General features: G+C 57.3%; 1 protein-coding gene across 9 annotated transcripts in view; it reads left to right on the top strand.

Moving 5' to 3' along the window:
* Positions 1–13,990, top strand: part of NAV1 (neuron navigator 1) — a 209,766-nt gene extending 195,776 nt beyond the window's left edge. For 8 of the 9 annotated variants that reach the window (XM_029229223.1, XM_029229227.1, XM_029229225.1 and 5 more), the window contains 15 exons: positions 605–726; positions 1,417–1,425; positions 3,880–4,076; positions 4,178–4,370; positions 4,551–4,719; positions 5,314–5,411; positions 5,580–5,675; positions 5,887–6,046; positions 6,397–6,632; positions 7,313–7,467; positions 7,624–7,695; positions 8,131–8,327; positions 8,798–8,916; positions 10,323–10,520; positions 12,364–13,990. In XM_029229223.1, coding sequence (XP_029085056.1) covers positions 605–726; positions 1,417–1,425; positions 3,880–4,076; positions 4,178–4,370; positions 4,551–4,719; positions 5,314–5,411; positions 5,580–5,675; positions 5,887–6,046; positions 6,397–6,632; positions 7,313–7,467; positions 7,624–7,695; positions 8,131–8,327; positions 8,798–8,916; positions 10,323–10,520; positions 12,364–12,459 — 2,117 coding nt within the window. In that variant the 3' untranslated portion in view covers positions 12,460–13,990. The remainder of the gene's footprint in view (positions 1–604; positions 727–1,416; positions 1,426–3,879; positions 4,077–4,177; positions 4,371–4,550; positions 4,720–5,313; positions 5,412–5,579; positions 5,676–5,886; positions 6,047–6,396; positions 6,633–7,312; positions 7,468–7,623; positions 7,696–8,130; positions 8,328–8,797; positions 8,917–10,322; positions 10,521–12,363) is intronic. The other variant, XM_029229224.1, reaches the window with a different exon arrangement.
* The last annotated feature ends 408 nt before the right edge of the window (positions 13,991–14,398 follow it).

Below are 14,398 nucleotides of genomic sequence, written 5' to 3'. Positions count from 1 at the left end.
CATTTTCCAATGTTCCCACCTGAAGAGCTTTGGTTCTTTCAACACTCAAAGGCCTTCTCGTTTATTATAACCCTTTCCTTCTCCGTAGTAGAAAAGAGCGTCATTTTGGTGCCATTGCAGACCGTCTCAGAGAGCTGAAAAGATTTTCTGCCCACCAGATGAGGAAACTAAAGCTTTTTGGGGTTAAATGTGGGGCACTCGGCCTTGGACCCCCCAGCCAATATTCCTGGAGAAAGTCCTGAGGGCGTCAGGTCACTGTCTCCATAGGACTGTGGACACCTGGCCCGGGCTGCCCCTTGTCACACCTGCTCAAGCCGAGGGCACTGGATTCTGTGCTGCTTTTTCTCCTACTAGACTGGGAGCCTCTTGAGGATGGGGATCATTTCCTACCTGTTTTTTTTTTTATCCCTTAACCTTTGTTGATGTTGAAGCGTGATTGGCACTCAGTAAAGGCTTGTTGAGAGCATGATCCCCGAAACTGAAGAATGTGGACGAGGAGGTGGTGGTTCCTCCTCCCTCTCCCGCGGCGAGACTTGCCCTAAGCCTCACGCCATCTCCTTTAAACCCACCGTGTCTGTGTCCGCCCCCTGTGCTTGGCCCCTAGAACTCCGGATCAAGAGGCAGAACTCCTCGGACAGCATCTCGAGCCTCAACAGCATCGCCAGTCACTCCAGTATCGGCAGCAGCAAGGAGGCCGATGCCAAAAAGAAGAAGAAGAAGAGCTGGGTAGGTGAAGGTTTGGGGGAGCCGCGTGGGACGCTGGGGGACCACACCACCTCAGCACGGGAGCCAGCCTTCCAGAACTCACCACGATGAGCCCCATCTGATAGGAGACCCCGGTGGCGTCTGCCCAGAGCGAGGTCTGCCGCAGCTACCTGCCCCCTCCCCCCGCCAGCCATCCCCTCCAGCCCTGCACACATCTGATGGGCAACAGGAGACACGCAGAAGGGAACGCCCCATCTGTCTCCACCCACTCCCATACTGTGGACAGAAGATTTTATGAACAAAGCCACTCATTCTAGATGCTCCTGGAGGTCACTTCTTCAGCTTTTTGGAGAGGCATTTGTGGAACTTTCCAGATTACCTCAAAAGGAACCTTTGTATCACCTGACCGGTGCAGAGAGTGTTGTTTCGGTTGGTTGTTTGTTTCCCAGATAACCCTAAACCGACTTGGGATGCCCTTTCTGACACTATCGAGGCAGATGGAAAACACCTCCAGCCCCTCTGCTGCCCATGTGGAGGAGGGGGGCCCCCACGAGGGCATGTGCCACCCGCTGTCCCCGTGTGATGAGCCCCCCCACAGACCTTTGTGTAGTCCAGACAGGGGCCGCCGTGTGAAATGAGTGATTAAGTGTTGCTTCTTTTTTTTTTTTTTTCCCTTCAAAATGCTGACTTCAAATCCCTATTTTTTTCCAGGTCTACGAGGTAAGACACTCACTCCTCTCCGTTTTCTCTTTGCCTTTGCCGTACCCTCCCCATCTCCAGAGCAAGCCCCTCCCCCTAAACAGAGACGGCCACTCACGAGACTAACTGTGACCACCTCCGCCAAGCCCGTAACGCCCCTCCCCCCCTGCATGTCCATCCACGGCCGCCCCACGAGGACAGAGGAGAGGTCTGGTCGGGCGCCAAGCGGGAGGGCTCTGCCTCCTGCCGCGCCCCGACCCCATTCCAAAGTCCACCTGTTATAAAAGCAGTCAGACCGCGCTCCCCCTGTCCGGAAAGCTAGCGCCCTGATCTTTTGATCCATCAAACCCTAGAAGCCCCTACTGGAAGACATTGCCAGAGGCCAGTTCAGTTTGGGGGTAGCCTCAAGATTTAGCTCTGGAGTGAGATGAACCAGAGAGAGGTGAGCGCTGGACCTCAGGTTACTCTAGAGCCTGAAGCCCTCTGAGCAGCCATGGGGTTTCCAAAGACTTTTCAGGCATTAGGGTATACAAGTCTAAGACAAACAGAAAGTGAACCCAGAATTTCCATGACAAACCAGACACGTTAAGGTCCACTCAAACCCTGTCCCAACATTGCGCTGGGTGTTGTGAGGACAGGAAACACGGAGTCTGGAGAATTGCCAGGGAGACAAAAATACTGCCCATATAAAACTGATAACAAGCCAGCAGTGTCAAAGGCTTAATTCAGTGAGTGAGGCTCAGGGAGCTCACAGACGAGAGACCCGTTCCGGAAGGCAGGCCCCAGGGGACTAAAGCTACGGTGGTGGGATCGTGATGGGCAGAGAGGGGTACGCAGAGCTTCCTGCAGACCCTGGTCAGAAGAGGCGGCAGGCAGGGAGCAGTTCCCTCCCCCAGAGCCTGACCGAGGGGCACAGGGAGGAAGGACCTGAGTGCAGGGGTTACTGAGCCTTGAGTCTTAGTGCAGCATCGCCCCAGGTGAGTTCCACAGCAGCCCTTCAAGGTGCTCGGATCTGAGGAACGCTGCCTTCTACACACACGTATCTCAGGACAGAGTCCCGGTTCATTTTGCTGGATCCACTGTTTCTGGAACTCGTTTGACCACGGAATCCCTCACCACGTCACACCACGCAATGCACTGCCCAGCAGTTCTGCTTTGGGGACACGGAACCACACAGAGAGCACTGTTCCCACTTAGGATCTCAGTGATCTTAGAGGGCGGGTGCTTCCGGCAGACGGGTGTCACAGGACCTGTTCCTGCATGTGCACACACACGTGCACGCACACACATACAACTCACACACACACTAACTCATTCATACACACATAAACACATTTGTACACACTGGTACACACATATACACTCATACACACACACGGCTTCCCGGGAGGCAGGGGCTAGCGAAGTCTTCATCGGGTAGAAAATCAGGAAGCCCGAGTCCTAGTCCCAGGTCTCCACCCCTGCAGAGAACGGTGCTTCCTGACGCTCTGAGCCACGTGATGGCATGTCCCCCGCACACACACTCCCTCCCTCACATCCCCATCACCAGATGGGTCTTCCTGTGTCCCGCCTGGTAGAGACCCTGACACGCCCCGCCCGCAGTGCCAGCCACCACCTGCAGCTTTCCCAGGCTCCAGGAGACACATGGAAAGAGTGCCCTGAGATTTGCACTCTCTTCTCCTGCTGTCCCAGCCATCTGGTTTGCTTTGACCCCTCCTTTACTCTCGGTGTCCGGCTGCCGCTCTGTCTCCCTGTGTGTGTGCGCATGCTAAGTGGATGCATGTGACGGGTGTGGGACAGAACCCTGGTTTCCCTCCCTCATCCCTAACACCCAGCTCATCAACACCCAAGACCAAGCCAGTTACGGTCAGATTATAATCCCCTGCGTACTCGGAGGAAATGCTGGGAGGTGGCCCTTATTCTGGGACATTTGAGTGGAAATAGTCGAAAGCTCTTGTATCTGGTTGTTTTCACCATCCTGTAATGTGCGGAGCACAGGAGGCGCTAAAAGAAGCTTGGTTCCACTCCCTTCTGTTGATTGGACAGAATCGTAGTGCAAGTTTCTGGTGGGTAGATTCTGATCCGATGAGCCCTGCTGAGAGGTGGGTCCTGAGGCCCAGGTGAGCCAGGCTGCAGACCGGGCAGTTGCTGGTCTGCGGGAGGTGGGATGGGGTCGCCGAGAGACACACCTTGTGTCCCGGGGCCTCCCCTCCGTCCCTTCATGGGTGCGGCTCCCCCACGGGGGCAGGGAAGGCCCAGAAAGTTCCCATAGCACAGCAGCAAGTCCCACTCTCTCTCAGCCCGAATTCCTAGGCGAGTCTCCCGTCTGTATTCCATGAAGCCAGTGAAGCCTTTGGGGGAGGCCTGCTTACCGACACATCCCTGCCTCTGGCCTCTGTCTCAGAAGCCCCTCTGCCCTCACCGTCTCCAGCGCGGAGCCCTGACTGCTCTCTCCCCGGATCTGCTTTGTTCTAGCTCCGAAGTTCCTTCAACAAAGCCTTCAGCATAAAGAAGGGGCCCAAGTCCGCTTCCTCCTACTCTGACATCGAGGAGATCGCCACGCCCGACTCCTCGGCCCCCTCGTCCCCCAAACTGCAGCACCAGGCTACGGAGACTGCTTCGCCCTCCATCAAGTCCTCCGCCTCGTCCTCCGCGGGCACCGACGCCCCCGAGTGAGTGCCCCCCACTGCAGCCCCCTCCCCGGGCAGTGGGGCCGGTTACCGTCACCCGCGGGCTCAGCGGCTAACGCCCGCCGCTCCCTGCCTCCTTCCAGGGGCCCCGCTCCCCCGGCCCCCCACGCCCGGCTGTTCCAGGGCAGCGAGGAGGAGGAGCCGGAGAAGAAGGAGGTGTCCGAGCTGCGCTCCGAGCTGTGGGAGAAGGAGATGAAGCTCACGGACATCCGCCTGGAAGCCCTCAACTCGGCCCACCAGCTGGACCAGCTGCGGGAGACCATGCACAACATGCAGGTCAGTTCCGGGCGGGGCCGGGGGGCCGCGGGGCCGCGGGGCGGGGGCAGGGAGGGGCTCCTGGACGGGGAGGGGCTCCTGGGCGGGGCAGGGCTCCTGGACGGGGAGGGGGCGGGGCCGCGGGACCCGGCGGCAGAGGCTCCAGACGCCCCCCCCCACACACCCCCGTTCTTGCCGCAGTTGGAGGTGGACCTGCTGAAAGCTGAGAACGACCGGCTGAAGGTGGCCCCGGGGCCCTCGGCGAGCCCCGCTGCAGGGCAGGCCCCGGGATCTTCGGCTCTGCCATCCCCTCGCCGCTCCCTGGGCCTGGCGCTCAGCCATCCCTTCAGCCCGAGCCTCGCAGATACAGGTACCTGTTGGGGAGAAGGACAGGGTTCGCCCCCGATCGACGTGGTGCGGCTTCCTCGGGCCAGGGACGTAGCAGTGCTGCCGCCAAGTCGCTGCTGGTGTCCTGAGACACCGAGGGTTGTTGTGGTCCTAAGACCTTAAACACTGTTCAGGTTTGGTCTCCAGTTCCAATTTTGGGTTAGATAAAAACTTATCTGGAGAGACTTCCCTGGTGGTGCAGTGGTTGGGAGTCCGCCTGCCAATGCAGGGGACACGGGTTCGAGCCCTGGTTCGGGAAGATCCCACATGCCACGGAGCAACTAAGCCCGTGCGCCACTACTGAGGCTGCACTCTAGAGCCCACGAGCCACAACTACTGAAGCCCACGCCCCTAGAACCTGTGCTCCGCAACAAGAGAAGCCACCGCAATGAGAAGCCCGCACACCACCATGAAGAGTAGCCCTGGCTCGCAGCAACTGGAGAAAGCCCGCATGCAGCAATGAAGGCCCAACGCAGCCAAAATTTAAAAAAAAAAACTTATCTGGAAAGGCTAGTGGCAGGAAGATGTAGGAAAGCCTGTGGATACCCCCAAACCAACAGTCTTTTCTCACTTCCAGACCTGTCTCCCATGGATGGTATCAGCACCTCTGGTCCAAAGGAGGAAGTGACTCTTCGGGTGGTGGTGAGGATGCCCCCACAGCACATCATCAAAGGGGTAAGGAACTTCGCGGGGTGGGGGGGGTGACACTGTCATTTCTACCCAAGGACATCTGGGCTCTCAGGACCCCCGAACCCACAGCACTCAGCTCCCAAGGCCTTTTACGTTCTCCCCTCCTTGGAGCCGTCTGCCCTGGGCTCACGTGCATCTACCCTGGCCTCACAGGACTTGAAGCAGCAGGAGTTCTTCCTGGGGTGCAGCAAGGTCAGCGGGAAAGTTGACTGGAAGCTGCTGGATGACGCTGTTTTCCAAGTGTTCAAGGTAAGGGATGCGAGAACTCTGAGGGTTTGCTGGTCCTCTGATGACACTGGGGTCTGGGGGCCTCTGAGGTTTGTGCAGGAGTGCTCAGTGGGACAGACATCGCGCCTCCTCTTCCCCATCGACTTCTGTGCCTGTAGCACTACCCTCCTCGTGGCCTTCATGTCTGTGTGTGTGTCCTGCGCATCTCCTTTCTCTCCCTCTGTCCCGTCAGGACTACATTTCTAAGATGGACCCAGCCTCGACGCTGGGACTAAGCACCGAGTCCATCCACGGCTACAGCGTCAGCCACGTGAAACGGCTCCTGGATGCGGAGCCCCCGGAGCTGCCCCCCTGCCGCCGAGGGGTCAACAACATAGCAGTCTCCCTCAAAGGTCAGCCCCTGCTTCTGGGTGTGGGGCTGAGGAATGCGCGGTGGAGACCGTCGGGTGGTCCGTCACGCGTTCCTTGAGCAAGAACTGGTTGCGGGGCTACAGGGTGAAGGTCACCGTGAAGGTCACCGTGAGGTGCAAGATGAACGAGCCCGGGCCCGACCTGTCCCAGGGAGGTTGTCGTTTGCAGGACATTTCTGCCCGGCCCGGGCTTCCCCTCCGCCCACCCCCGCAGTGCACGGCCTGCCCCACGTGTCCAGAGCCAGGCCTGGGGGTTCCCGCGGGGTCCCCGGGTGAGGAAGGTGAGCCCCAGGGCGCCGCCCAGGCTCACGCCGTCGGGGGCTGGGGTCCAGGTCTCAAGGAGAAGTGTGTGGACAGCCTGGTGTTCGAGACGCTCATCCCCAAGCCCATGGTGCAGCACTACATCGGCCTTCTACTCAAGCACCGGCGCCTTGTCCTCTCCGGCCCCAGTGGCACCGGCAAGACCTACCTGACCAACCGCCTGGCCGAGTACCTGGTAGAGCGCTCCGGCCGCGAGGTCACCGAGGGCATCGTCAGCACCTTCAACATGCACCAGCAGTCCTGCAAGGTGGCCGCCACCCCGCCTGCCCCGTCCTCCCTCCCCTTCCTCGCCGCTGCCTTGACCTCCCTGCCCCTCGGTGACCCCCTTTCCCATCTCAGCCCTGCTCCAGTCTCCTCCCTCCCCGGGCCTCCGGGAGCTCCCACCCCAGCGGGGACCGCGGTCCACACTCTGTCCCCTCATGTCCCAGTGGCCCTCTGCCCGCCTCGTCAGTCCCCCCCCCTTCTCTTTCATTTCCTTTCTTTCCAGGATTTGTCCCTGACTGTGGGCTTCCGTCAGGGAAGCACTCAGAACTGTCATTACTGTGCTGTCCCCTGCCAGGTCCCGCTGCCTCCCCAGTTCCCCCCGATGCTGTGCCGTGGCTTCAAACCTTGGCCCCCGGCTCCGCCCCACGGGGAGGCGCGTCCATTAGGAGTGGTTCCTGGTGTAAATCCATTGAAGAAAAGCGTGTGTTCCCCAGCCCTGTGGGCTCTAGGGGCCACTGCTTCAGAAGGTGGCTTCGGGCCTCCGGGCCACTGCTGGTCAGCCTGGGGCGGTGTCTTCCGTAGCTCCAGGTCCAAGCGCGTCAAACAGGAACCGGGGCCCCAGGGCATCCGGAGCCAGCTCAGCTTCTCTGAAACCCTCCTCTTCAAGGCTCATCCAGGGGCTCACTGCTCCCGATGTTGACCCACTGCCTGTTCTCATTTCAGGATCTGCAGCTGTATCTCTCCAACCTGGCTAACCAGATAGACCGGGAAACGGGAATTGGGGATGTCCCCCTGGTGATCCTGCTGGATGACCTGAGTGAGGCAGGCTCCATCAGCGAGCTGGTCAACGGGGCCCTGACCTGCAAGTATCACAAATGGTAAGCTGGAGTCGGGACCAGCTTCATCACGGTGGGCAGCAGGGGAGCCCGGTCCAGCCCAAGCTGTGAGCTTTCCACGGGCGTCGGGGGAGGGTACGCGGCAGAAAGCCAGCGTTCAGACAAGTCTACGCAAATCTTTTCTCTCGCTTCCCACAGTCCCTATATTATTGGCACCACTAATCAGCCGGTGAAGATGACCCCCAATCACGGCTTGCATCTGAGCTTCAGGTAAGGGCTGGGGCCCTGGATGAGCCTTCCAACCCTACCCGAGTCGGTAAACCAGTTCAATCCAGGATGCGGCCAGAGGAGCAGCAGAAGGAAAGGGAAGTAGCGCAGCCCTGTGGGCTGGGGAGAGAGCAGGTGTGTGTGTGCTGTGGCAGTGCGGGGGGAGACGGAGCCACTGAGACAGGAAAGGACTGTAAAGCTGAGAGGTGCGGCTTCGTGGCTGAGGTTCGGGTTCTGTGCCCGCACGCCCCCTGTCCAGGCCAGTGAGGTCAGATGGTTACCTGCGGGGGGTCACCGATCCGAGAGTCAGCTCTGCCGAGGCCCTGAGTTCAGCGGACCCCACGGGCATTGGTGGGAGGAGGGGGGGATGGGCCCGCGGGGGATGAGCCGGACACGCCCCCGCGCACTCCGCCCCACCCTTCGCGTCCCTGGCCGCAGGATGCTGACCTTCTCCAACAACGTGGAGCCCGCCAACGGCTTCCTGGTTCGCTACCTGAGGAGGAAGCTGGTGGAGTCGGACTGCGACGTCAACGCCAACAGGGAGGAGCTGCTGCGGGTGCTGGACTGGGTGCCCAAGCTGTGGTACCACCTGCACACCTTCCTGGAGAAGCACAGCACCTCGGACTTCCTCATTGGTATGGCCCGCCCTGCCACGGCCTCCTGCGCCACACCTGGGGGCCGGGGTCGGGGGCACTCCCTTTCCTTCTCATGTCTTCAGCGCATAGAGTCACCGACCCTGTGCCCGAGTCACTGCGCAAGCGCCCCCAGCGCAGTCCACACCCTGAGTCAGCCGTCAGAGAGCTGACCCCTCGCCCTCATTTCCCCACGATTACTGGGAAGAAGGGGGGAAGGGATTTCGGGGGAGTTTAAAGCTTCCCCTCGCTCCCCCACCTCCCGTCCACCCAGGGAGGCATCGTTCACGAGGCTACAGCCAGGTTCTCAGCTCCCGCCCGTCCTGACCTCAGTCTCAGTTTAGCCCAGCCCAGTGCTTCTTTCAACCCTGTGGTTATGAGACCCTCTGCCTGGTGTAAAGGAGTCAAGGGGGCAGATGACCAGGGAGAGAGCAAGGTTCTCGGCCGTCTTCACGGCCCCATCCTCTTCCCAGGCCCCTGCTTCTTTCTGTCCTGCCCCATCGGCATTGAGGACTTCCGGACCTGGTTCATTGACCTATGGAACAACTCCATCATTCCCTACCTGCAGGAAGGGGCCAAGGACGGCATCAAGGTGAGCCCGCCCTCGACTCCGCTCAGCCCAGACACCAGGCTGGCCCACCTCACAGAGCGGAAACAGGGTTAGACACGGGGCCACGGAGATCTTTAGGGTCTCCTCCTGACAGGTCGGGTGAGGCACTGGACAGACCACGCTGCTTTCCTGCCTTCGGCCAGCGTTCAGCGAATCGCTAAATGACCGCTGACCCTGGGGCCGTGTGTCCAGCCCTAGGCCTTCTGGCTCTGCTCTAGGGATCAGGGCAGTTAGAGAAATAATTGAGCAAAGAATTAAGTAAAACCCTATTACAGCCTTAGCTCATTACTAACTACTAATAAAAATGTTACTCTGGCCAAGTTACTTAAACTGTTCAATATCCTTGTGTAAAAAAGGAGGTGGTATAAATTCTGTTCTGCCTAAATCACTGGCAGTGTTGCGAAGGCAAATGAAATAAGTGAAAACACGTGTAAAAGTAAAAGTTAGAATAAGAACTTGGTGTGAAAGGAAAATGTCATTTTTTTAAAAAACCTCCTTAGTTTTCTCACCTGTTAATTAGGGCATGATCCAATGACCTGTGATGTGGTGACTAGACCCTACTGGTCACGTATTATCCACAGAAGTAATGTGTCACTGTGATAGACACTGCCTGATGATATGGTAGATTTCTAGAGATGCAATGTATCATTATTTCATTTAATTTGCATTATTATTAATAGTTTTCCAACTTACATCATTTTTTTAAAGCTCTTTTGTGTTTTTTTTAAATTAATTAATTAATTTTTGGCTGAGTTGGGTCTTTGTTGCTGCACGCGGGCTTTCTCTAGTTGCGGAGAGCGGGGGCTACTCTTCGTTGCGGTGCGCAGGCTTCTCATTGCGGTGGCTTCCCTTGTTGAGGAGCACGGGCTCTAGGCGCGCGGGCTTCAGTAGCTGTGGCTCACGGGCTTCAGTAGTTGTGGCTCGCGGGCTTAGTTGCTCCGCAGCACGTGGGATCTTCCCGGACCAGGGCCTGGACCCATGTCCCCTGCCTTGGCAGGCGGATTCTTAACCACTGCGCCACCAGGGAAGTCCCCTGACTTACATCATTTTTACACAGATAATACCTCATTTCAACAAAGGTGAAATTTCTTTCAAAAGGTATTACTAAACTGAAAGAATTTCTTACTTGGAAAATAAAATCGTGGGGTCGTAAGATTTGTCCATGTTAAGTCTTAATGCAGTCTGCCAAATTATCCTCCAAAATGGTTTCTACCAATTTATGCCAACTTATTTTACTTCCCTTGTTGGGAAACCCAAAGGAAACCCCACAGGGATCAGAGCCTCAAGCTTTACGTTTGAGGAAGTACACACGCCATCAGGAGACTCCACGAACAAGCCTCTCATCTGCGGGTTCCTCGCCCAGTGATCACATTTCTCCTTCTCTCCAGGTTCACGGGCAGAAAGCTGCCTGGGAGGACCCCGTCGAGTGGGTCCGGGACACTCTTCCCTGGCCGTCAGCCCAACAAGACCAGTCAAAGCTGTACCACCTGCCCCCACCCACCGTGGGCCCTCACAGCATTGCTTCGCCCCCTGAGGACAGGACGGTCAAGGACAGCACCCCCAGCTCCCTGGACTCCGACCCGCTGGTGAGTAGAGGCCGCTCTAAGGCAAAAGTCAGAGTGTCACAGAACTGAACCCTCGTCCACAGCCCGCTGGGGCCCGGAGGCCGGGACAAGCATGAGGCCGGGGGTGGGAAACTCTGGCCGTCAGAACCCTGGGCTAAGCTACACAGTGTCACCCGCCAGCAAGGTGTGTGTCCTCTAGCAAAGACCCGGGTCTGGGCGGAGCCCAGGTGGGAACGGCGGCCAGAGCAGGAGAGCAGTGGGACCCACGGGTGCTTGCCCTGGTGCCATCCTGCGGGCTGCTGCGGTCCAGTGGCTTCAGGAGCCCTTGGAAAGTAAGCTGAGACAAGTGACAAACTAGGGGAAATGTCTGCAGTGCTTGTAGCCAAGAGAGGATTGACACCCAGAACACGTGACCCTTCCCCCCAAAACTGCCACGCAGAACAACAATGGGCAAAGGAGGCAAGGGGCAGGCATTGACTAAAGGAAACGCAAAGGGCCAATAAAGGGACTTCCCTGGTGGCGCAGTGGTTAAGAATCCGCCTGTCAATGCAGGGCACACGGGTTCGAGCCCTGGTCCGGGAAGATCCCACATGCCACGGAGCAACTAAGCCCGTGCGCCACAACGACTGAGCCTGCGCTCTAGAGCCCGCGAGCCACAACTACTGAGCCTGTGTGCCACAACTCCTGAAGCCCACGTGCCTAGAGCCCGTGCTCCGCAACAAGAGAAGCCACCGCAATGAGAAGCCCGCACACCGCAACCAAGAGTAGCCCCCGCTCTCCGCAACTAGAGAAAGCCCGCGCGCAGCAACGAAGACCCAACACAGCCAAAAATAAATAAATAGATTAATTAATTTAAAAAATACTATTTATAAAAAGGGCCAATAAAAACAGAAGAAGACCCTTCCCCTCTCTAATCACTGAGGAGACGTGTATTACAACAAGGAGATAACTGTTTCACATTTGCAGAATCGTGTGTGTGGGGAGGCTCGGACCTTTGTTCTGCTGGTGGGGGCATTTGTCAGTCACTGTTTTGGAGGATGATTTGGCAGATGGTCTGAAAAACTTAACATGCACAAACTCCAGGACCTAATTTTACCTTTTCGAGTAGGAGATTCCTCTACTTTAGTCCTAAGACATTTTATTTAAATTTTGACCTTGTAGAAAACAGATGTCCTCTGTGTCAAAAGGCTTTTAAATCGGGAGGGTGCTAATGTCACGGAAACGGAAGCTGGAAGGCAGAGCCACGGAGAGGCAATGAGGCTTCCTTAGCTGAATGGAGAGTCAGAGTCGTGAAGTGTTGAGGGAAACTGAGGGAAGAAGGGCGGGAGGTGGGACTTCCCCGGAGGTCCAGTGGTTAAGACTCCGCACTTCCAATGCAAGGGGTGCGGGTTCGATCCCTGGTCGGGGAACTAAGATCCCACGTGCCGCGCGGCCACAGCTCAGGCCCCGCTGAAGCGATGAGGTGGGAACTAGGTAGAAGCAGGTCCTAAGGGCACTGGGTGCAGCCGCTGGGCCGTGGTCTGTTACAAGGAGAGCTGTTAGACGGTCTTTGGGCCCTTCCCACCTCCTCCTGGGGCTGGCCAGGGAGCGCTGGCACCTTGCAGGGAGGAGGTGGCTCTGCCCTCTGGCCTTCCCTGCACATCACGGCCAGAGCAGCACCCTACCTGCCCGTCACTCCCGAGGGCTGGTTCCCACATTCGAGCTTACACACAGGGTGGAAGCAGTCATCTTGGCCTCTTCCTGAACCAGCCGCAAACTCTCTGGGCTCTCAGCCCCTTGCAGACTCAGGACCAGACCCACAGTCTGGTTTTCTGTGTTTCCCAAAGTCCCAACTCTCCGTAACTGTCTCTCCGCCCCTCTCTAGATGGCCATGCTGCTGAAACTTCAGGAGGCTGCCAATTACATCGAGTCTCCAGACCGAGAAAGCATCCTGGACCCCAACCTCCAGGCCACGCTCTGAGGGCCCGGCATCCAGTCACAGGACAGCAGGACACGGCCACTGCTGCGCGCAGCCTCCTCTTCCCCGCTTCCTCCTGGGCGCCGGCTCTCTGGCCACGAGGACAGGAGGGGGGAGGTGGAAGGAGGGGGCGGCTTCCTGGTGCTGCACCTTCAAGAACGCCCGGTGGGACTGGTGGGTGGACCTGTGTCCCCAGGTACATTTCCTGGCCTCCTCTTGTGACTTTGGGGAAAAGATGATCCTGGGTCTTTTTCCTTGATTTCTTGTCTCAATTACAAACTCCTGAGCTTTCTGGGGAGGGGTTCAGAAGACATCAAACAAGCCTGCAGTAGTTCCTAACTGATGCTCACAGACAACTCAGAGACACGGCCCCGTGGGGGAATCTGCTGGGGGAGGCGGCGGCTCCCCAGACCTTCCCACGGACCCTGCCCAGTTCCATCGCCACTGCCAACAGCTCTCCCCGCACCCCAAGATTTGGCTGCAGCCCAGAAAAAGAAGCATGTGATTTAAAAACGTTTAAATCAATCTGTAAAGGGTTTAAAAAAAAAAAAAAAAGGAAAAGCTGAAGCTGGAGGGAGGAAATCCATTTGCCTGGGCAGAGAGCGTGCCGCCCGCCCTGCCGTCTGGACCACATGGGGGCACCGACGAGACGGCTGTGATCTGAGAAGCTGCCAGACCCCAGAGGTGCCACCACAGCCTTCAGAGAAGCACCGCCGGCTCCATCTCGGCCTCTAATTTAACACGCATGAGTCAATAAACCCTACTTTTTTTACTTTTTATTTTTGTTTTTTGTTTTGTTTCCATTTTCCCCTCCCATTTGCCTATTTATTCTCCTCCTCTTTTTTTGGTTTGTTTTTTTTCCCATTTCCTCCCACGTCCACGAGATGCTCACGTTGCTTTTCCAAGCCGCTCTTTGGAGAGCCCGATGCCACCTGATTGGTACCAGCTAGACACCGGCCATGCCACTGTGTCTGCCACCCTTGGGGCTCACATGGGACATGTAGCATTGGCTCAGCAGCGGGACACGAGGGACCTCGAGGTCCCTTTTGAGAAAACACATGCCCTGCCTGGAGCCCGGCGGCCAGCCTCTGGAGGAGAGCGCATCGCCTCACCCTGATACAAGATCTAATCTGAGCTTCCCCGTGGACTGGAGGAAAACCGCAAACTGGAAGTCTGTCTGTCCTGGGGCCTGTGGAGCCCCTCGCTGCGCTATTCTGATGGCGACCGCTTTGCCCAACTGAATCCACAATCCCCAGCCGGCCTTTACTGTTGGTTTCGAACAAGTGACTAGTCCCTTAGGAGTGGACATCCATGTGAGATGCTCCCAATCAGAATATAAGGAGTTTGATTTGGTGGCAGAGATCTGCCTTCCAAAGGGATCCACTTTTTGCAGAAGTTGCCCTGAAGTTTCGGCAGTCCTAATTCCTTCATCGGACAAGCACTTACAGGGCGCTTACTGTGTACAAGTCATTAGGTTAAAAAAAAAAAACACGTGGGCCCTTACGTTCACAGTCTAGCAGGAAATGTTAACTTCCATTAAATGCACACATCTCCTTGTTTCAGGATCACCTGAGAAACGGAGCCCAAACCCCAGGAGCCAGCCAGCGAGAAGCCCGTGATTAGCTGTCCGTGATTAGCTGTCCAGCGCACTGGGTTGCCTGGTGAGGCTGCGGTTTGGGGCTCCGCAGACCGGGGATGTGTGATGAGCCTGGGCCCAAGTGTTTGCTCTTCAGATCCCCAAGTAGCACAAGACCTTATCAGAACCTACAGGCACACTAACCAGGATCGCTCTGTCCCGCCAAACCAAGGAGTAGCTGCCTCTGAATCTTCATATCAGAAGACTTTCATTTAGGTCCAAAAGGTGGTCCAGATTGCTCCCTCCAAAAGCTTCTGCATTCACCTGGTGGCCGCCACGGGTGACGGGCTCGTCTCCGCTCGAGAC

Source organism: Monodon monoceros, unplaced genomic scaffold, assembly GCF_005190385.1.
Source record: "Monodon monoceros isolate NGI ecotype Baffin Bay Population unplaced genomic scaffold, NGI_Narwhal_1 Super_Scaffold_18, whole genome shotgun sequence".
NCBI lineage: Eukaryota > Metazoa > Chordata > Mammalia > Artiodactyla > Monodontidae > Monodon > Monodon monoceros.
Note: the sequence above shows the minus strand (reverse complement) of the source record. Positions and strands in the feature narration are given on the sequence as shown.